General features: G+C 46.1%; 1 protein-coding gene across 1 annotated transcript in view; it reads right to left on the bottom strand.

The window, feature by feature from the left end:
* The window catches only part of LOC122924684 (alcohol dehydrogenase 1-like), a 146,147-nt gene extending 125,367 nt beyond the window's left edge, over window positions 1-20,780 (bottom strand). The window contains exons 1-2 of the mRNA XM_044276025.1: window positions 20,725-20,780; window positions 7,416-7,517 (exon numbers count right to left, since the gene is read on the bottom strand). Of these exons, the coding sequence (XP_044131960.1) occupies window positions 7,416-7,517; window positions 20,725-20,742 (120 nt within the window). The 5' untranslated portion in view covers window positions 20,743-20,780. The remainder of the gene's footprint in view (window positions 1-7,415; window positions 7,518-20,724) is intronic.
* Window positions 20,781-21,682: the final 902 nt, after the last annotated feature.

Below are 21,682 nucleotides of genomic sequence, written 5' to 3'. Positions count from 1 at the left end.
TTCGGATAACCCAGAGCAGAAAGGTCGTTCCATTGGGTATCCCTAGCCCACCTACGTAAGTCAGAGCAATACTCCTCTACCGGCCGCTCTCCTTGTAGGAGTCTCCGTAATCTTGATTCAGCCAGTGCGACTCGGTCAGGGTCGTCATATAAGAGACCCAAGGCCCCGAAAAACTCATCCACTGACCGAAGAGCCTGGAAATCAGTGGGTAAAGAGAACGCCCAGGACTGCAGGTCCCCCTGCAGCAAGGAAATAACAACCCCCACCCGCTGTTCTTCATTACCAGAGGAGTAAGGGCGCAGTTTAAAATATAATTTACAGGCCTCACGGAATGTCAAAAACTTGTCCTTTCCCCCAGAAAATCTGTCAGGGAGAGGGACCTTGTGTTCCGCAACAACCTGGTTACCAGTAGCAACCGCTGGGCTTGCGGTCAGTTCTAATTGCTGCTGTTGCTGGAGGACCGACTCCTTCAATCCTGCCACCTTCAAAGACAGGCCATGAAATTGTTTGGACAGAGCAGCAATTGGATCCATACTGGATTCTAAGTAGGTATTTTTTTTACCTACACAAAATAAGGGCCAGATATAATGTAATGACCGGTGTCACGCACAGGGAGGGAAAAGGGAAAGCCCTGCCCAAGGGAGACTCACCTTGCGGCTGGCACCTGACTGCCCTGATGTCCCTAGACGGGTTCCTCACCCGTGCGGCGATCACGTGCCTAAACCCTGGCTTTCCCTAAAATGAGCCCTAGATAGTGAACGGGCCGGTGGGATCGCTAGTCCGCACCACTGACACTAAGAGGGAAACACCAGGGACAGACAATACAGACAAACACATAGACCCAGGTGGGCGACCACAGCAGACCACAAAGGTCCAACAGGGATCCGGAGGGAAACGTTCTGGACCAACAACCAGAGAACGCAGCAACACAGCTCCAGTGGGTCAGTATAGAAGTCCAGGCAGGAAGCTCTATATCTGGCAACCAGAGAAGTGTGAGAGGGGAATATAAGGAGGTTGGGAGTGCTGGACAAGGAACAGCTGATGAGAAGGAGCTACGGATCCCTGAGTGAGCCAAAAAGGGTTGCAAAGCAAACCCAGAAAGCTACCATAAGGAAACAGCCCTATCTTACATAGAGCCCGCAGCCAACCACTGCGACTTCCTGACCCCGGGTATAACGGAGTCAGGCGTGGTTCTTGACACCCTTGTGACAATTCTGATGTGAATGGAGTAGCAAGATACTACTACAGCCAGATAAAGAGGGGTCAAGGGAAAACTTCTTAAGTATGGTTGTGATTGTGACATGTTTAAAAGAAGAAGGAAAGATACCAATGGTTAGTGATAGGTTAAAGGGTTTCTGTCATCGGAATAATCCCTATCTGATGCTAGCCTCAGGGGGGTTGCCTGGGTGAAAATAAGGGTATGTACGTGTTCAGCTCTGAACCCGGACAACCCCTTTAAAGTATGAAGCAAAGAGGATGGAGTAAGGAGTAAAAAGTATTAAATTATTGTTTGGAGTTTTGTGACAAAGAAGAAATTAGAGTAATGATGTATTTCTGTTTTGAAGAGGCGTTTACAGACAAGTAGTGATCAAGCATCAAATACCTCTGGTGTTCAGGTGCTCGTGCCGAACACTTCGGGATGCTCAGGTGCTCTACCAAGCACCCGAGCATTAAACCAGGCACCCCCTGCTCTGAAGAGGGGAGGGTGTCTGGTTCATCAGAAAAGGTCAAAAATGAATGGAAACATCACCAAAATGGTTCGGAAACAGCATGGGGAGGATGTCTGGATGCTTCTTGGACTCACAGGTCATTGCTGGGAACTATGTTGTCGGAGTCGTACGCCACTTTTACAGACTGATAATAATACGCACAAAACCGAAGAAAAATCGATTTTAGAGGAAAAATTGTTAGGAAACATTATTTCCTGTGTATATATACTTGTATATAAAGTGCAAGTGTTGCCAAAAATTACAAGGAAGCGGCACTCAGATACAGCCCACATATCACATAAAGGAGGGCCTCATTCACATTGTGGTACAATTGCTCAGGTAGTGGGACTCCTACACTCATAAAGCCTATGAACTAAGTGAAAGGGCTTCCAAAACTTACACGGAACGGGCACTCCAATACACCCTTTAGTACACATAAAGGAGGGTATCATACACCCTTGAAAAATGTTGATTGATGGGCTGCTGGTGACCCTCTAAAACATTAGGGGTGAGGGTCTGCTGCAGAGCTGACTCTCTAAAACATTAGGGGCGAGTGCCTGCTGCTGATCTGAGCATTGAAAAAATTATGGGTGAGGGCCTGCTGATGAGCTGACCCTGTAAAACATTATGGTTGAGGGCCTGCTGGTGAGCTGACCCTCAAAAACATTATATGCGAGGGCCTGCTGGTGAGCTGACCCTCTAAAAGAATGTAGGTGAGGCCCTGCTGGTGAGCTGAACCTGTAAGACATTATATGCGAGGGCCTGCAGGTGAGCTGACCCTCTAAAAGTTTGTAGGTGAGGGCCTGCTGGTGAGCTGACCCTGTAAAACATTATATGGAAGGTCCTGCAGGTGAGCTGACCCTCTAAAACATTATATGCAAGGGCCTGCTAGTGAGCTGACCCTCTAAAAGATTTAAGGTGAGTGCCTGCTGATAAGCTGACCCTGTAAAACATTATGGTTGGGAGCCTGCTGGTGAGCTGACCGTGTAAAACATTATATGCGAGGGCCTGCAGGTGAGCTGACCCACAAAAAATTTAGGTGAGGGCCTGCTGCTGAGCTGACCCTATAAAAAATTATGGTTGAGGGTCTGCTGGTGAGCTGATCCTCTAAAACATTATATGCGAGGGCCTGCAGGTGATCTAACCCTCTAAAATATTGTAGATGAAGGCCTGCTGATGGGCTGAACCTGTAAAACATTATGGCTGACAGCCTACTGGTGAGCTGACCCTGTAAAACATTATATGCAAGGGCCTGCAGGTGAGCTTACCCTCTAAAAGATTGTAGTTGAGGGTCTGCTGGTGAGCCGACCCTGCAAAACATTATGGTTGAGGGCCTGGTGGTGAGTTGACCCTCTATAACATTATGTGTGAGGGCCTGCATGTGAGCTGGCCCTCTAAAAGACTGTAGGTGAGGGCCTGCTGGTGAGCTGACCCTGTAAAGCATTATATGCGAAGGCCTGCAGGTGAGCTGACCCTCTAAAAGATTGTAGGTGAGGGCCTGCTGGTGAGCTGACCCTGTAAAACATAACATCCAAAGACCTGCAGGTGAGCTGCCCCTTTAAAAGATTGTAGGTGAGGGCCTGCTGGTGAGCTGACCCTCTAAAAGATTGTAGGTGAGGGCCTGCTGGTGAGCTGACCTGTAAAACATTAGATGCGAGGGCCTGCTGGTGAGCTGACCTCTAAAAAAAGGTAGGTGAGGGCCTGTTGGTGAGATGACCCCATGAAACATTATGGTTGATGGCCTGCTGGTGAGCTGACCCTCTAAAACATTATATACGAGGGCCTGCAGGTGAGCTGACCCTCTAAAAGATTGTACGTAAGAGCCTGCTGGTGAGCTGACCCTCTAAAAACATTATATGCGAAGGCCTGCAGGTGAGCTGGCCCTCTAAAAGATTGTAGGTGAGGGCCTGCTGGTGAGATAACCCTCTAAAACATTATATGTGAGAGCCTGTAGGTGAGCTGACCCTCTACAACATTAGGAGCAAGGGAAGACTAAGAAGCATGTTGATATGATGGAGGAGGAGGATGAGAAAAGGAAGATTGAAGCATATACCTTTTTTATGGTGCAAGGGGTGCATGGGAATACAGTGTATTCAGTACATTATAAAAAAAACACATTTAAATTGCCATTATGTCAACCTGTCAGCATTTTCAATTGACAGGCAGATGCACTTAACAGTTATTATGCCCCCAGCAGCACTAAATACCCGCTCTGACAAAACGCTGGTGGCAGGGCAGGCCAGCACCTCAAAGGTGTAAGTTCATGCCATGTGGCCAGCTTGGACACCCAGTAGTTGAAAGGCAAAGAGGGATCATTCAGGACACTGACACAGTCTGCTACGTACTCCTTCACCATCTTCCAAAAATTTTCCCTCCGTGTGACACTAGGCTGCACATCAGGGTGAGGGTGCTGGCGGGGTGTTATGAAACTGTCCCAGGCTTTGGAGGCAGGCTCTGTTGGAACTGCTGTGTGTTCCCCTTGTCTCCCCCTCTAGGTTGCTCAAGGAACCACGTACTATGCCTTCAGCGTTGTCAGCTGGAAATTTTTGGAGCAATTTTTCAACAAGGACCTTCTGGTATTGCACCATTTTGCTTGTGCTCTCCACCACAGGAATGAGAGATGAGAAGTTCTCTTTGTAGCGGGGTTCGAGAAGGGTGAACAACCAGTTACCTAAGCAGATCAGCTTAAGCACGGCCTGTTGTCCCTTCCCCACTGCAGTGCTACACTGCTTCAAGCTACCAACTGATGGCTGACTGATGCTGCAAGAGGATAATTCTGAGGTTGAAGTGGAGGAGGAGGCGAAGCAGGAGAAGTGGAGGTTGGAGCCACTAACGTAGGTGGTGGAGGAAACCCTGATGGAATTAGGGCCCGCAATCCTTGGCGTCGATATTTCGCGAATATTTGGGCAAATATTCATCATATATTTGAGAATTTGTGATCTCCAGTCATTATTTTCCTGATTGCGAAAATCAGCATTCGGAAAATTTGCGATAAATATTTGCAATATAGTATTCGCGATTACCACTACTCCTAAAGTCAAAGATATTGCAGCCTTCTCATTGGCCCACAAGCAAGAGGCAGTGAGGGATTATTGGGTACTGATTAAAAAAAATCTAGTATATTTGCGATTACGAAGATATAGCACTATATTCTAGATATGACGCGTTCAGGCCAGCAAATCACTGTTATGCCAGTAACCAACATGGCTACAGCATTGTAGTGAAGGGCAGCACTTACCTGCGTAGCAGCCAACAAACGTGCAGGGAGGATATTCGAGCATTGCACTGAAGCACATGTGGTATATGGCCAAATACCGCCATGTGCCGAGCATCGAGATGCTCAAGCCGAACTGGTGTTCGGCCGATCATGCTCGATCGGCACTAGTACAGACCTAAAATTGGGACCTGCTTGTTTATATGTGATAAAGTCTGGCTTGGAGTGTGTTCACTACCAGCATCGTTCTGCAGCTCTACAAGCTTGTCTACAAGCTTGTCTGGTTTGTGTGCTAGGGAGAGTGATGTTGTGTTGAGTTTGTGTGATAGGGTGTGATGGTCTGGTGGGGCGGTTAAAGCGATAATAGGTCAGAAAGGTGAGATTGTACTGTCAGTAGATTGAGGTCAGAGAGGAGTGAAGGATAATTTTAAAGATCCGATAAAGAGCACATGTCGGTAAAGATAACATCAAGTGAGTGTCTATCTTTATGGGTGGCTGTGGAGGACCAATTGTGAGAGGCCAAAAGAGTAAGTTAGAGATAGGAGTTTGGAGGCAGCTGAATGGAGTGGGTTCCCCATGATAATGGTGAGGATGTCAGTAGAAACGAAGTAAAGGAGCCAATGTATAACATTGTGTTAGCAAGTGGTTATCATTAGTGTTGATCGCGAATATTCTAATCGTGAATTTTTATCGCGAATATTGGCACTTCGAGAATTCGCAAATATCTAGAATATAGTGCTATATCCTCGTAATCACAAATATACTCGATTTTTTTTTCATCAAAACCCATGATCCCTCACTTCTTCTTGCTTGTGGGCCAATGAGAAGGCTGCAATATCTTTGACTTTAGGAGTAGTGTTTTGTATCGCAAAAGTTCCCTGCTTCAGTGGCAAGCCTAGGGTGTTTGCCGCCCGGGGTGAGTCCTTTCTCTGGCACCCCCTTCCCCACAATACTTTAAAAAAAAATTGTACCCCCTCACAATAATATTGCCTTCATTGTACAACCTTCACAGTATTTTTGTACAGATGTATGCCCCCTCACAGTAGTTATGCCCACAATGTGCCCTCTCATAGTAGTTATGCCCTCTCTGTGTCCCTTTCACAGTAATAAGTCCCATTGTGCCCCCTTCATAGTAATAATCCCCATTGTGCCCCCTTCATAGTAGAAATCCGCATTGTGCCCACTTCACAGTAGAAATACCCATTGTACCCCCTTCATTGTAGTAATGCCCTCTGGCTCTGTGCCCCCTCGATAGTAGAAATGCCCATTGTGCCCCCTTCACATTAGTAATGCCCTCTGTGCCCCTCCAGAGTAGAAAATCCCTCTGTGCCCCCTCCATAGTAATACATATCTCTGTGCCCCCTCCATAGTAATAAAGTCCTCTGTACCCCCTCCATAGTAATAAAGTCCTATTTGCCCCTTCCTTAGTAATAAAGTCCTCTGTGCCCTCTCCATAGTAATAAAGTCCTCTATGACCCCTCTGCAAAAAAACACAGTAACTACTTACCTTGTCCCGCTCCTGAAACTCACAGTCCTCTCTGCCCTGCAGGCACAGACCGCTCTGCAGCACGGTGTGGGCGGAGTGTATGCAGATTACTGGTCTTCAGGCTCCGCCCACACATGCAGGCAGCACGATCCGGAAGAAGTCTTCCTGCTTCACCTTTCAGAGCGTGGCTGGTCTGAAGGAGGGGAGCTGAGCGGTGAGTGACAGGACCTAGCTCACAGTGTTCCAGCAATGAGGGCTTCCATCTGCATTGATGGAAGTGCTAATTGCTTCTGGACTGGCAGCTGTGCTGTGGGCCCCCGCAAGAGCTATGGGCCCCGACACTTGTCCGGTTATGTCGGGTGCCCATCCTTGTTTGGGCCCACCAATAAAAAAAATACCAGTAGCACACTGCTCAAATACAGAATACCTACTCACACAATGGCAGACAGCAGCAAGACGTTACAAGATGATTGATTATGGGGTCCCTAGGAAATGACAATACTGACTGGCTTGCCACTGTGTCCAGAAATCAACTCAGAGACCTGATGTCTCTATAATAATTAAGTGGTTTTTTTTTTGGTTTTTTTTATAATCAGCCCAGTTTTTTATATGGACATAGGCTGGTTTAATGCTGTATGTTTCCTATCTGTATGTATTGCAGCCATTCTACTGTGCTATGTGTCACTTGTGCAGGGAATGGGGGACTCGGGGCCCATGTTGCTCAGGTGCCCAGTGGGGGATTCACCTGTACCCCTTTTGATTGCCAAACACAAAGAGATTTTTGTATGCAGATGGTTTTAAGCCTTTATGATGCAATAACCAAGCGATACAACATCAGAACAGGAGAAACTGTACCAGGTATTTTCCACCAGCCTCCTAATTAGATAGAATTCAGAAAAGTGAGTTTGGCTGAGACTACTGTACCCACTGCTGTGAATGGGTGAGGGTGTTACTCCTTTATAAACTGGCTCAAAAGGTTACACACAGTGAACGAACAGTAGTTTACCTTTATGCGGACTTCATGGGCCTTTGGTGGTGCGACTTCAATCTCTTCAATCTTGAATGGCTGACGTGGCCCCCACAACACTGCAGCTTTGCATTTAATAACCTGCAAAATATTACAGTTATTCGGCCACATAGAACTGGAAGACAGCAAGACGTGGCTTATTAGAAGTCTATTGTGTAACAGTGATTTAAGTTGCCCATACACATTCAATCTCTCCCAACTCACTCCCAGTTTCCCCATATTTTTTCAGCCCATCTGAATGTGTATGTGTATTCTTTGGGTAGAGCAGAGAATGGTGCTACCAGACACTTCTGGCAGTAGCTTTAAATGAATAGGGTGAAAAAATTTGATACGCCCGATCCTTGTCTCCCCCGACATCATTGAATGCTCCCACATACTTTAGTGTGTCAGCTGAACCTGCCACCCTCACCTAATTTGACCAACAAAAGGGATAATGTGTATGGCCAGCTTTAAAGTGGATGTGATTACATCGCATTGTACAGTACATTTTACTATCCCTTTCCCTGTCACTGTTGCATTGATAAATTGATTCCTGAGGCCATAGTGTGACTTTACACAAAGATGCATTAATGTATTAAAACTCAGAAAACAAAGAAAAATTAATTTGCAATTATGCAGTAGGGACTCCAGCATAGCAACCTGGAGATTTAGGCCATTGCTACATGACGTTGGTAATGGTTACTAATCCGCCATCTTACCACACCAATTGTTACCTTCCACTACCCACTCTTAAATAAAACTCAGACACTATAGTGGATTTTTTCGGCCACAGCAACCGTTTTATTCAAACATACAAAAATATAAATAACACAACCGACAAAGGAAGGTCCTCGGAGCCTATATAGTTAATTAACCTAAATTCCCATGCAGGGAACTCCATCTTGCCTCCAGCCGTTGATCACTAGCTCGGAGACACCAACTGATGGACCTCTCAAATCTGCCACCAACCAAGGGAGTCCAGCCACAACAGTGGAGCCCTCCCCTCCTCAGCAACCAGGCAACTCCGAGGACCTCCCACCGCCACAGCTGCCGCGACGAAAACAACACAAAAACTTTCCTACAATCCAACCTCCTACGCACTGAAAACATAAAAGGGAAGGGTGGGCAGGGGATTGTCCCTTTCAATACCCAAAATGGCACCTCACTCTCCCCCTTGCCTCACTTTTTAACCATAACACCCACCCCCCTTCAGCCTGCCATAATAACTGAATAACTGTTATATATCCCTGTGACGGTGGAAAGTACATAGTTTTTCCAAGTGCCCACAGCTTAATCGCTTGAAAGTGGCGGTCTGGGTTCGCCCATCACTAATGAGGAGACCTGCGCCTCATCTAAATTGGGCACCTCCTCTGCCACCACAGGGGACATTATAGACCTGCGTAAAACACCAGTCTAGGATAAATGTCCTCTCCATGTTTATTTGCAAGATGGATTCTTAATGACGTCTGTGGAAAATTATGAATGTTTCTTCATTAAAGGGGATTCCTAGTTCACTGTGTGATTAAGTTCAAAATATTTCTAATATTCGATGGGCATAAATCATGTGGACATCTATGATAAATATTCTTAGGGCTATTTTCTTTGGCTGGCACTCTAGGGAGCATCTCTCTGGCAACCAATATTTGTGACAGGGACTATGGGGAGAGATGAATGTAAGTCACAGTGGAGAGGGCCCGAAGAGGCCTAAGTCAATCTGGGGCATCTTAGCCATTGTGTTGCTAGCACATATTGTTAATGATAAATGTTTGCAGAATGTGCTCAGAGTGCAAAATAAGTAACTGGTTGAAATTTTACCCTCATGAAAGTATATTGTAAAAATTTTTATTAAAAAGTCACTTGTTTAAAAGCCCTATTTATTATTGCTGGATTTTTTTCTTTAAAGGAGTAAAGTCACTTTAGCAAATGGCATATATAATGTAGACAAAGTTAATACAAGGCACTTACTAATGTACTTGGATTGTCCATATTGTCTCCTTTGCTGGCTTGATTAATTGTCCATCACATTATACACTGCTCATATCCAGGGGTTACAACCACCCTGCATTTCAGCAATGGTGGTCATGTTGGCACTGGATTGTAGGGTGGTCATAACCCCTGGAAACAAGCAGTGTATAATATGATGGAAAAAATGATTCAATCCAGCAAAGGAGGCAATATGGACAATCACAATATATTAGTAAGTGCCTTATATTAACTTTGTCTACATGATAAATGCTATTTGCTAAAGTGAGACAACCCCTTTAAGGCCTCATGCACATGACATCCGTGTTGCATCATTTCTTTTTTTTAGACTTATTGACTTAAGTGGGTCCGTGGACCTCATCCATATGATCATTCCAATACAAGATAGAACATGTTCTATTCTTGCCTGCAAAATGCAGTCCGCGAACCTATTAAAGTCAATGGATGCAATACGAATGTCACAAAGACTGCAAAAAAATATTGTTGTGAGCTTGAGGATTCAGGCAGCATTTTTTCCCCTATGTCTCCTCCATTTTTTATTACATGAAAACTTTTCTCTATTTGCATTAAGCCATTGGTTAGAATCTACAATCTGAAATCTGAGGTTTGCATTGCTTGTTCAGGTTGCACAACTGCATGTTTTGGCAAATATATCTGAGGAGACTGCTCCACACAAAAAAGTAGTTACAAATTCCACTTTATTAATAACTAAACTGCTTACAAATAGTTGATCAGTGACTGATTGCTTGGTGAGTGGTGACCCCTCATCAAGGTAACAACTTAAAGGGGTTATACAAGCCTGGAAATGCCCCCCCATATGACTGGGCCCCTCACACTGATTCTACTTACCTGGCTCCCCACACCGGTCCTGGTCCCCGCAAGGCCATCGCTGCTTCCCCCCGTGCTCAGATTAAAACATCCGGTGTCGGAGGCAGGGGGACAGCCAATGGCTTACCCCCCGCCCCCCCGACATTGGCGGCCCCTCCGACACCGGATGTTTTTATCCGCGCACGAGGAGAAGCAGCGCGGGGAGTTATCTCAGAAAGGGGTTATCTCAGAAAGACAACTCCTATCCACATTCTCTATTCACTGATTCAACTGATGGCCTGCAATCTGATGAGACAGTGCTTTTAAAAGAAGACTCATACAGCACTCACTGAAATAGGAAGCTAGTGATCTTCCTACCTCCTACACTACCTCCGTAAAATATAATAATAATAATTATTATTATTATTATAATAATAAAAATAATAACATACTGTATATTAACCCCTTCAGAAACCTGCCATTTTTCACCTTAAGGACCAGGCCATATTTTTGCAAATCTGACATGTGTCACTTTATGTGGTGATAACCTTAAAACACTTTTACTTATCCAAACCATTCTGAGATTGTTTTCTTGTCACATATTGTACTTCATGACAGTTATTACTTTAGAGGAGTGCCGTCTGTTTCTATTTCATAGTTATTACTTTCGATTTCCCATATGTTTACTTAATGTTTGGATCATTTTGTACATTACATTTTCTTTTTTTGGGACGTTAGAAGGCTTAGAAGTTTAGACGCAAATCTTAACATTTTTAAGACAATTTCCAAAACCCAATTTTTAAGGATCAGGTCTGAAGTCACTTTGTGGGGCTCACATAATAAAAACTACCCATAAATGGCCCCATTTTAGAAACTACACCCCTCATAGTATTCAAAACTGATTTTACAAACTTTGTTTACCCTTTAGGTGTTCCACAAGAAATAAAGGAAAATGTAGATAACATCTTAGAATTTCACTTTTTTGGCAGATTTTTATCCATTTTTTTCCACTAACAAAACAAGGGTTAACAGCCAAACAAAACTCAATATTTATTACCCTGATTCTGCAGTTTACAGAAACACCCTATATGTGGTGGTAAACTACTGTATGGGCGCACAACAGGATGCAGAAGGAAAGGAACGCCATATGGTTTTTGGAAGGCAGATTTCACTGGGATAATTGTAAGTTGCCATGTCACATTTGAAGACCCCCTGATGCACCCCTAGAGTAGAAACTCCCAAAAAGTGACCTCATGTGGCAGTTTTGTTGGTACTATTTTAGGGTACATGTGATTTTGGGTTGCTCTATATTACACTTTTTGTGAGGCAAGGTAACAAAAAATAGCTGTTTTAGCACCTTTTTTATTTTAGTTTTTTTACAATGTCCATCTGACAGTTTAGATCATGTGCTATTTTTATAGAGCAGGCTGTTAAAGACACAACAATACCAAATATAACAACTTTTTTGGGTTGTTTGTTTCAGTTTTACATAATGTTTTAGTGTCTTCATTTTCTGAGAGCAATCTTATTAAATTTTTTCTATGGTGTTCAGGTGAGGGGGTGGATCATGTGATATTTTTATAGCACCAGTCATTACGGATGCGGCAATATTAAATATGTCTGTTTTTTTCACAATTTTATGTATTTTATTTTGGGATTTTTTTATTTTTGTTTTACTTGAAACTTTATTTACTTTTTATTTTAATTTTTGTCCCACTATGGGACTCCAACTTTTGAGGTCTGATCCCCTCTGCAATGCATTACAGTACAACCTGTATTGTAATGTATTGGCTGTTAGCTTGTAAGTAGAGTTGAGCGGACACCTGGATGTTCGGGTTGAGAAGTTCGGCCGAACTACCCGGAAATGTTCGGGTTCGGGATCCGAACCTGATCCGAACTTCGTCCCGAACCCGAACCCCATTGAAGTCAATGGGGACCCGAACTTTTCGGCACTAAAAAGGCTGTAAAACAGCCCAGGAAAGAGATAGAAGGCTGCAAAAGGCAGCAACATGTAGGTAAATCCCCTGCAAACAAATGTGGATAGGGAAATGAATAAAAATAAAAATAAAATAAATACAAATTAACCAATATCAATTGGAGAGAGGTCCCATAGCAGAGAATCTGGCTTCACGTCAGCCACCACTGTAACAGTCCCTTGTCATATATTTAGGCCCAGGCACCCAGGAAGAGGAGAGAGGTCCCGTAACAGAGAATTTGGCTTCATGTCAGCAGAGAATCAGTCTGCATGTCATAGAAGAGAATCAGGCTTCACGTCAGCCACCACTGCAACAGTCCATTGTCATATATTTAGGCCCAGGCACCCAGGCAGAGGAGAGAGGTCCCGTAACAGAGAATCTGGCTTCATGTGAGCAGAGAATCAGTCTGCATGTCATAGAAGAGAATCAGGCTTCACGTCAGCCACCACTGCAACAGTCCATTGTCATATATTTAGGCCCAGGCACCCAGGCAGAGGAGAGAGGTCCCGTAACAGAGAATCTGGCTTCATGTCAGCAGAGAATCAGTCTGCATGTCATAGAAGAGAATCAGGCTTCACGTCACCCAACATTGGAACATTCCATTGTCATATATTTAGGCCCAGGCACCCAGGCAGAGGAGAGAGGTCCCGTAACAGAGAATCTGGCTTCATGTCAGCAGAGATTCAGTCTGCATGTCATAGCAGAGAATCAGGCTTCACGTCACCCAACATTGGAACAGTTCATTGGCATATATTTAGGCCCCGGCACCCAGACAGAGGAGAGGTTCATTCAACTTTGGGTAGCCTCGCAATATAATGGTAAAATGAAAATAAAAATAGGATTGAATGAGGAAGTGCCCTGGAGTACAATAATATATGGTTAAGGGGAGGTAGTTAATGTCTAATCTGCACAAGGGATGGACAGGTCCTGTGGGATCCATGCCTGGTTCATTTTTATGAACATCAGCTTGTCCACATTGGCTGTAGACAGGCGGCTGCGTTTGTCTGTAATGACGCCCCCTGCCGTGCTGAATACACGTTCAGACAAAACGCTGGCTGCCGGGCAGGCCAGCACCTCCAAGGCATAAAAGGCTAGCTCTGGCCACGTGGATAATTTAGAGACCTAGAAGTTGAATGGGGCCGAACCATCAGTCAGTATGTGGAGGGGTGTGCACACGTACTGTTCCACCATGTTAGTGAAATGTTGCCTCCTGCTAACACGTTGCGTATCAGGTGGTGGTGCAGTTAGCTGTGGCGTGTTGACAAAACTTTTCCACATCTCTGCCATGCTAACCCTGCCCTCAGAGGAGCTGGCCATGACACAGCTGCCTTGGCGACCTCTTGCTCCTCCTCTGCCTTGGCCTTGGGCTTCCACTTGTTCCCCTGTGACATTTGGGAATGCTCTCAGTAGCGCGTCTACCAACATGCGCTTGTACTCACGCATCTTCCTATCACGCTCCAGTGCAGGAAGTAAGGTGGGCACATTATCTTTGTACCGTGGATCCAACAGGGTGGCAACCCAGTAGTCCGCACACGTTAAAATGTGGGCAACTCTGCTGTCGTTGCGCTGGCACTGCAGCATGTAATCGCTCATGTGTGCCAGGCTGCCCAGAGGTAAGGACAAGCTGTCCTCTGTGGGAGGCGTATCATCATCGTCCTGCCTTTCCCCCCAGCCACGCACCAGTGATGGACCCGAGCTGCGTTGGGTGCCACCCCGCTGTGACCATGCTTCATCCTCATCCTCCTCCACCTCCTCCTCATCCTTGTCCTCCTCGTCCTCCAGTAGTGGGTCCTGGCTGGCCACATTTGTACCTGGCCTCTGCTGTTGCAAAAAACCTCCCTCTGAGTCACTTCGAAGAGACTGGCCTGAAAGTGCTAAAAATGACCCCTCTTCCTCCTCCTCCTCCTCCTCCTCCTCCTGGGCCACCTCCTCTTCCATCATCGCCCTAAGTGTTTTCTCAAGGAGACATAGAAGTGGTATTGTAACGCTGATAACGGCGTCATCGCCACTGGCCATGTTGGTGGAGTACTCGAAACAGCGCAACAGGGCACACAGGTCTCGCATGGAGGCCCAGTCATTGGTGGTGAAGTGGTGCTGTTCCGTAGTGCGACTGACCCGTGCGTGCTGCAGCTGAAACTCCACTATGGCCTGCTGCTGCTCGCACAGTCTGTCCAGCATGTGCAAGGTGGAGTTCCACCTGGTGGGCACGTCGCATATGAGGCGGTGAGCGGGAAGGCCTAAGTTACGCTGTAGCGCAGACAGGCGAGCAGCGGCAGGATGTGAATGCCGGAAGCGCGAACAGACGGCCCGCACTTTATGCAGCAGCTCTGACATGTCGGGGTAGTTGTGAATGAACTTCTGCACCACTAAATTCAGCACATGCGCCAAGCAAGGGATGTGCGTCAAACCGGCTAGTCCCAGAGCTGCAACGAGATTTCGCCCATTATCGCACACCACCAGGCCGGGCTTGAGGCTCACCAGCAGCAACCACTCGTCGGTCTGTTGTTCTATACCCCGCCACAACTCCTGTGCGGTGTGGGGCCTGTCCCCCAAACATATGAGTTTCAGAATGGCCTGCTGACGTTTACCCCGGGCTGTGCTGAAGTTGGTGGTGAAGGTGTGTGGCTGACTGGATGAGCAGGTGGAAGAAGAGGAGGAGGAAGCTGAGTAGGAGGAGGTGGCAACAGGAGGAAAAGAATGTTGCCCTGCGATCCTTGGCGGCAGAAGGACGTGCGCCAAACAGCTCTCCGCCTGGGGCCCAGCTGCCACTACATTTACCCAGTGTGCAGTTAGGGAAATATAGCGTCCCTGGCCGTGCTTACTGGTCCACGTATCTGTGGTTAGGTGGACCTTGCCACAGATGGCTATGCGCAGTGCACACTTGATTTTATCGGATACTTGGTTGTGCAGGGAAGGCACGGCTCTCTTGGAGAAGTAGTGCCGGCTAGGAACAACATACTGTGGGACAGAAAGCGACATGAGCTGTTTGAAGCTGTCTGTGTCCACCAGCCTAAATGACAGCATTTCATAGGTCAGTAGTTTAGAAATGCTGGCATTCAGGGCCAGGGATCGAGGGTGGCTAGGTGGGAATTTACGCTTTCTCTCAAATGTTTGTGAGATGGAGAGCTAAACGCTGCCGTGTGACATGGTTGAGATGCTTGGTGACGGAGGTGGTGGTGTTGGTGGTACATCCCCTGTTTGCTGGGCGGCAGGTGCCAACGTTCCTCCAGAGGCGGAGGAAGAGGCCGAGGCGGCAGCAGCAGAAGAGGCCGAGGCGGCAGCAGCAGAAGAGGTAGCAGGGGGAGCCTGAGTGACTTCCTTGGTTTTAAGGTGTTTACTCCACTGCAGTTCATGCTTTGCATGCAGGTGCCTGGTCATGCAGGTTGTGCTAAGGTTCAGAACGTTAATGCCTCGCTTCAGGCTCTGATGGCACAGCGTGCAAACCACTCGGGTCTTGTCGTCAGCACATTGTTTGAAGAAGTGCCATGCCAGGGAACTCCTTGAAGCTGCCTTTGGGGTGCTCGGTCCCAGATGGCGGCGGTCAGTAGCAGGCGGAGTCTCTTGGCGGCGGGTGTTCTGCTTTTGCCCACTGCTCCCTCTTTTGCTACGCTGTTGGCTCGGTCTCACCACTGCCTCTTCCTCCGAACTGTGAAAGTCAGTGGCATGACCTTCATTCCATGTGGGGTCTAGGACCTCATCGTCCCCTGCATCATCTTCCACCCAGTCTTGATCCCTGACCTCCTGTTCAGTCTGCACACTGCAGAAAGATGCAGCAGTTGGCACCTGTGTTTCGTCATCATCAGAGACATGCTGAGGTGGTATTCCCATGTCCTCATCATCAGGAAACATAAGTGGTTGTGCGTCAGTGCATTCTATGTCTTCCACCGTTGGGGAAGGGCTGGGTGGATGCCCTTGGGAAACCCTGCCAGCGGAGTCTTCAAACAGCATAAGAGACTGCTGCATAACTTGAGGCTCAGACAGTTTTCCTGGTATGCATGGGGGTGATGTGACAGACTGATGGGCTTGGTTTTCAGGCGCCATCTGTGCGCTTTCTGCAGAAGACTGGGTGGGAGATAATGTGAACGTGCTGGATCCACTGTCGGCCACCTAATTGACTAATGCCTGTACCTGCTCAGGCCTTACCATCCTTAGAACGGCATTGGGCCCCACCAAATATCGCTGTAAATTATGGCAGCTACTGGGACCTGAGGTAGTTGGTACACTAGGACGTGTGGCTGTGGCAGAATGGCCACGTCCTCTCCCAGCACCAGAGGGTCCACTAACACCACCACGACCATGTCCGCATCCGCGTCCCTAACTAGATGTTTTCCTCATTGTTACCGTTCACCACAATAAGAAAAATATTATTTGGCCCAATGTATTGTATTCAAATTCAGGCCTTTTTTTTACAGATACCTAACACTATCTGGCTATCTATTTAGGTACTGTATTACACTAATACAGGCACAGCAGTAACGACAGATTTAGTTGAATATAAATTTGAGGCCTAGTATTTAGGCGCTGGGTGACAGGTATAGGTTTACTGACAGAATTCGACATGGAAATGCACAGTAGCGTGTGTGTGAAGTTATTCAGAATGACCCTATGTGCACCTTGAATCTTATATACCCTTTTAGGGATAGATTTAAAATAGCTCTGATACAGCAGAAACCACTAAATTAGGAAATTGCTAAATTGGGAATTGTATTTCAACCCAGAACAAAAACTGTGCTTTGACGGACACTAAATAACTTGACCAGCTACAGCAGTAACGACAGATTTAGCTGAATATAAATTTGAGGCCTAGTATTTAGGCACTGGGTGACAGGTATAGGTTTACTGACAGAATTAGACTTGGAAATGCACAGTAGCGTGTGTGTGAAGTTATTCAGAATGACCCTATGTGCACCTTGAATCTTATATACCCTTTTAGGGATAGATTTAAAATAGCTCTGATACAGCAGAAACCACTAAATTAAGAAATTGATAAATTGGGAATTGTATTTCAACCCAGAACAAAAACTGTGCTTTGACGGACACTAAATAACTTGACCATCCACAGCAGTAACGACAGATTTAGCTGAATAGAAATTTGACACCTAGTATTTAGGCGCTGGGTGACAGGTATAGGTTTACTGACAGAATTAGACTTGGAAATGCACAGTAGCGTGTGTGTGAAGTTATTCAGAATGACCCTATGTTTGTGAAACCTGATGAAGGGGAACCTTTGATCCCCGAAACGCGTTGTTTCTGAATAAAAGAAGAATACATCTATAAGACTGCTTCCACTAAGTGATTTCGCGCCGACGCAGAACCTCTTTTCTCTACCTATGTGCACCTTGAATCTTATATACCCTTTTTGGGATAGATTTAAAATAGCTCTGATACAGCAGAAACCACTAAATTAGGAAATTGCTAAATTGGGAATTGTATTTCAACCCAGAACAAAAACTGTGCTTTGACGGACACTAAATAACTTGACCATCCACAGCAGTAACGACAGATTTAGCTCAATATAAATTTGAGGCCTAGTATTTAGGCGCTGGGTGACAGGTATAGGTTTACTGACAGAATTAGACTTGGAAATGCACAGTAGCGTGTGTGTGAAGTTATTAAAAAATGAGCCTATGTGCCCCTCGAATCTTATATACCCTTTTAGGGATAGATTTAAAATAGCTCTGATACAGCAGAAACCACTAAATTAGGAAATTGCTAAATTGGGAATTGTATTTCAACCCAGAACAAAAACTGTGCTTTGACGGACACTAAATAACTTGACCAGCCACAGCAGTAACGACAGATTTAGCTGGATATAAATTTGAGGCCTAGTATTTAGGCGCTGGGTGACAAGTATAGGTTTACGGACAGAATTAGACTTGGAAATGCACAGTAGCGTGTGTGTGAAGTTATCAGCTTGCCCCTGATGTAGTATATGGCCAAAAAATAACCAGACTATTGATGGTTAAATGCACTTGGTGTGACAGCTTGACCCTGATGTAGGATTTAGCCAAAAAACAACCACACCATTGAGGGTTAAATGCACTTGGTGACAGCTTGCCCCTGATGTAGTATATGGCCAAAAAATAACCAGACTATTGATGGTTAAATGCACTTGGTGTGACAGCTTGACCCTGATGTAGGATTTAGCCAAAAAAACAACCACACAATTGAGGGTTAAATGCACTTGGTGACAGCTTGCCCCTGATGTAGTATTTGGCCAAAAAATAACCAGACTATTGATGGTTAAATGCACTTGGTGTGACAGCTTGACCCTGATGTAGGATTTAGCCAAAAAAACAACCACACCATTGAGGGTTAAATGCACTTGTGACAGCTTGCCCCTGATGTAGTATATGGCCAAAAAATAACCAGACTATTGATGGTTAAATGCACTTGGTGTGACAGCTTGACCCTGATGTAGGATTTAGCCAAAAAACAACCACACCATTGAGGGTTAAATGCACTTGGTGACAGGCTCAGCTTGCCCCTGATGTAGTATATGGCCAAAAAATAACGTACACTATTGCTGGTTAAATGCACTTGGTGTGACAGCTTGACCCTGATGTAGGATTTAGCCAAAAAACAACCACACCATTGAGGGTTAAATGCACTTGGTGGCAGCTTGTGCTGGCGCACCACAAGACACAAAATGTCCACCGATCACCCCAGAAAAAAGTGACTGAAAAACGCTCTGGGCAGCCTAAAAACAGTGAGCAATTCAATAGCAGCAGTTCAATCATCCACAGCTGCAGATCGATCTCTGAATGAAGTCTTTTGGAGGAGTTAATCACTGCCTAATCTTGCCCTAACATCGCAGCTGCAACCTCTCCCTATGCTGAGCAGAGCAGAGTGACGGGCGGCGCTATGTGACTCCAGCTTAAATAGAGGCTGGGTCACATGCTGCACTGGCCAATCACAGCCATGCCAATAGTAGGCATGGCTGTGACGGCCTCTTGGGGCAAGTAGTATGACGCTTGTTGATTGGCTGCTTTGCAGCATGTGACCCATGCGGAGGGCACCCGTACCCTTCTCAAACCCCCTGCATGCCACGGTCACCTTTGACTGCGGCATACAAAGGGGTTAATACGCCGGCATTGGTGTCTTCACCAATGCCGGCGTACGCAGCAGGGACCCGGCTATCAGTGACTGCCGGGTCCTTGCCGCTGATCCGTACATGCCAGGAGCCTGCTGTACATGTACGTCCCTGGTCCTTAAGTCACATCCAGTTGTGACGTACTTGTATGGCAAGGGACCCTAAGGGGTTAAATAGAAATCACTAATGGGGTTATCAATTCCTTTAATCCTGAAAATAATCCATCAAGTATCTGATAGGTGGTGTCCAATACAAGACACCCCTGCAGATAGAGTTGGCTACTGTATGGCTGCTGAATAGGTGCAGTGGTGCAGTAATTTTCTCCATCCACCACACCATGCAGTGTCGGACTGGGGTACCCAGGGCCCACCTCTAAAATTCATTCTGGGGGCCCACTGTAAAGCTACATGCATATACTACCTGCCCATACTACCCAGGTTTTATTTTTTTATATGGACATACACAATGTACTGTATTGCATCTCAGCCAGCCTATCTATTTGTCAGTCTACTGTGACATGTGCGACTTGAGCAGGGGGGAGGGGACTAGGGACCCACCTTTCTCAGGGGCCCACCGGGGGATTCGCCTGATCCCCTGTGGGCCAGTCCTAGTGTCACGTCTGAGATGGGAGGTAACAGACGTGTGGAGCAAAGCGGAGGGAAGAGGAGTAACCTTTCACTAAAGAGAGGGAGGAGTGGTGACCCTTAGCTCACCTGGCACTGGCACCTGGCTACCCTGAAGTTCCTAGATGGGCTGCTAACCCGTACGCCAATCACGTGCCTCATCCCTGGCTTACCTTGAAATAAGCCCTAGGTAGTGAGTAGGACGGTGGGAGCACTTCACCACTGACACCTAGGGCAACAACAGGGAAAGGACAAACAACACAAACACTACAAACAATACCCGAAGGGAGACAACAACAACAGGAGTGAACTGGAGATACAACAGCTCCAGTTGCAATGGCTCTAGAGTAACAGTTGTCCACCTGAGGTCAGATTAGAAGATCTGGAAGGAAGGTCTATATCTGGCATCACGGGGAGTAGAAATGGATATTATATATTACCTGGGAATGGCTGACAGAGAAGAGCTGAAATAAAAAGCTACAGATTCCAAAATGGGACAAAAAGGATTGCAAACCCAAGCAGGAAAATCTAAATCTATTCTCACATTAGGTCATGGAGCTGTGGGGTGTCAGAACCCACTGATCAGACATTGATTGATTATCCTGAGCCTAACCACTGTAATAAAAAGGCTTATTGAACTAACAATAAAATGGTCATAGACATTTTATCTGCTTCGGCATGTCATATTCTCTTGCCCAGTTTGTATTGATTTTATCTGTGTAAACTTCTCCATGAGTTATCTTTCTAAAATCTCCTTTCACACTGTTATTAACCCCTAGAGTCATTTGCTAATACAGTATGCCCCAGAATGTCACAGTATTTCTTACTTTCCCAGCTGTATCCATTACGACTCTGTGAATGCAGTAGCTTCTGTAGGACTGTAGCTTCTTGTAATGTAGTGGTCTAAATAAGCACAGTTAAATACAAGGCAAATGTATGACCCCACCCTTACCTGTAAATCATTCCAATAATATGATTACTAAGTAACTTATTTTTAGGGAATTTTGGGGTTTTTTAAGGCTAATTTGTGACAGAAATCTGGCAGTGAGTGTGAAAATAGGATTAGGGTCATAGTATTATTTATATTTGTTCCTTAAAGGGCTTCTGTCATCCCCATTGTGCAATTTTTATTAGCCAACATTAGCTATTTGCTAATGTCAGCTGAGTCTGTGGCTTATTTCTTGTAAAAATCATACTTTAATCATATGCAAATTTCTTCGCTACCAGCAATTTCTTCACTACCGCCGCATCTGCCGCTTCTAGACACACCCATCTCCTCTTGATAGACAGGCCAGCGAGTGCTCTACTCCTCCCCGTCTGCTGCTGAATTCCAGCGCCTGTGCCGTAATGTTCCTCGATTGGCGCAGGCGTCCTGAGTGAAGGAGGCGCGCTTGCCAGCTCCTTCCTCAGTGCGTCTGCGTCGATTACGTCACACTACACCCGGAAGAGAAGACTGCCGATTATCGCTGATACCGGCAGTCTTCTCTTCTGGGTGTAGTGTGACGTAATCGGCGCCGGCACACTGAGGAAGGATCTGGCAAGCGTGCGTCCTTCACTCAGTACGTCTGTGCTGATCGAGGAATGTAACGGCGCAGGCGCGGAAGTTCAGCAGCAGACGGGGCCAGCAGGAGGAGAAGAGCGCTCACTGGCCCTGTCTATCAGGAGGAGATGGGGCGTGTCTAGAAGCGGCAGATGCAGCGGCTACCAGCAAGTACACGCCCAATTTGCTGGTAGTGAAGAAGTTTGCATATAATAAAAGTATGATTTTTACAAGAAATAAGCCAC

Source organism: Bufo gargarizans, chromosome 1 (genome assembly GCF_014858855.1).
Source record: "Bufo gargarizans isolate SCDJY-AF-19 chromosome 1, ASM1485885v1, whole genome shotgun sequence".
NCBI lineage: Eukaryota > Metazoa > Chordata > Amphibia > Anura > Bufonidae > Bufo > Bufo gargarizans.
Note: the sequence above shows the minus strand (reverse complement) of the source record. Positions and strands in the feature narration are given on the sequence as shown.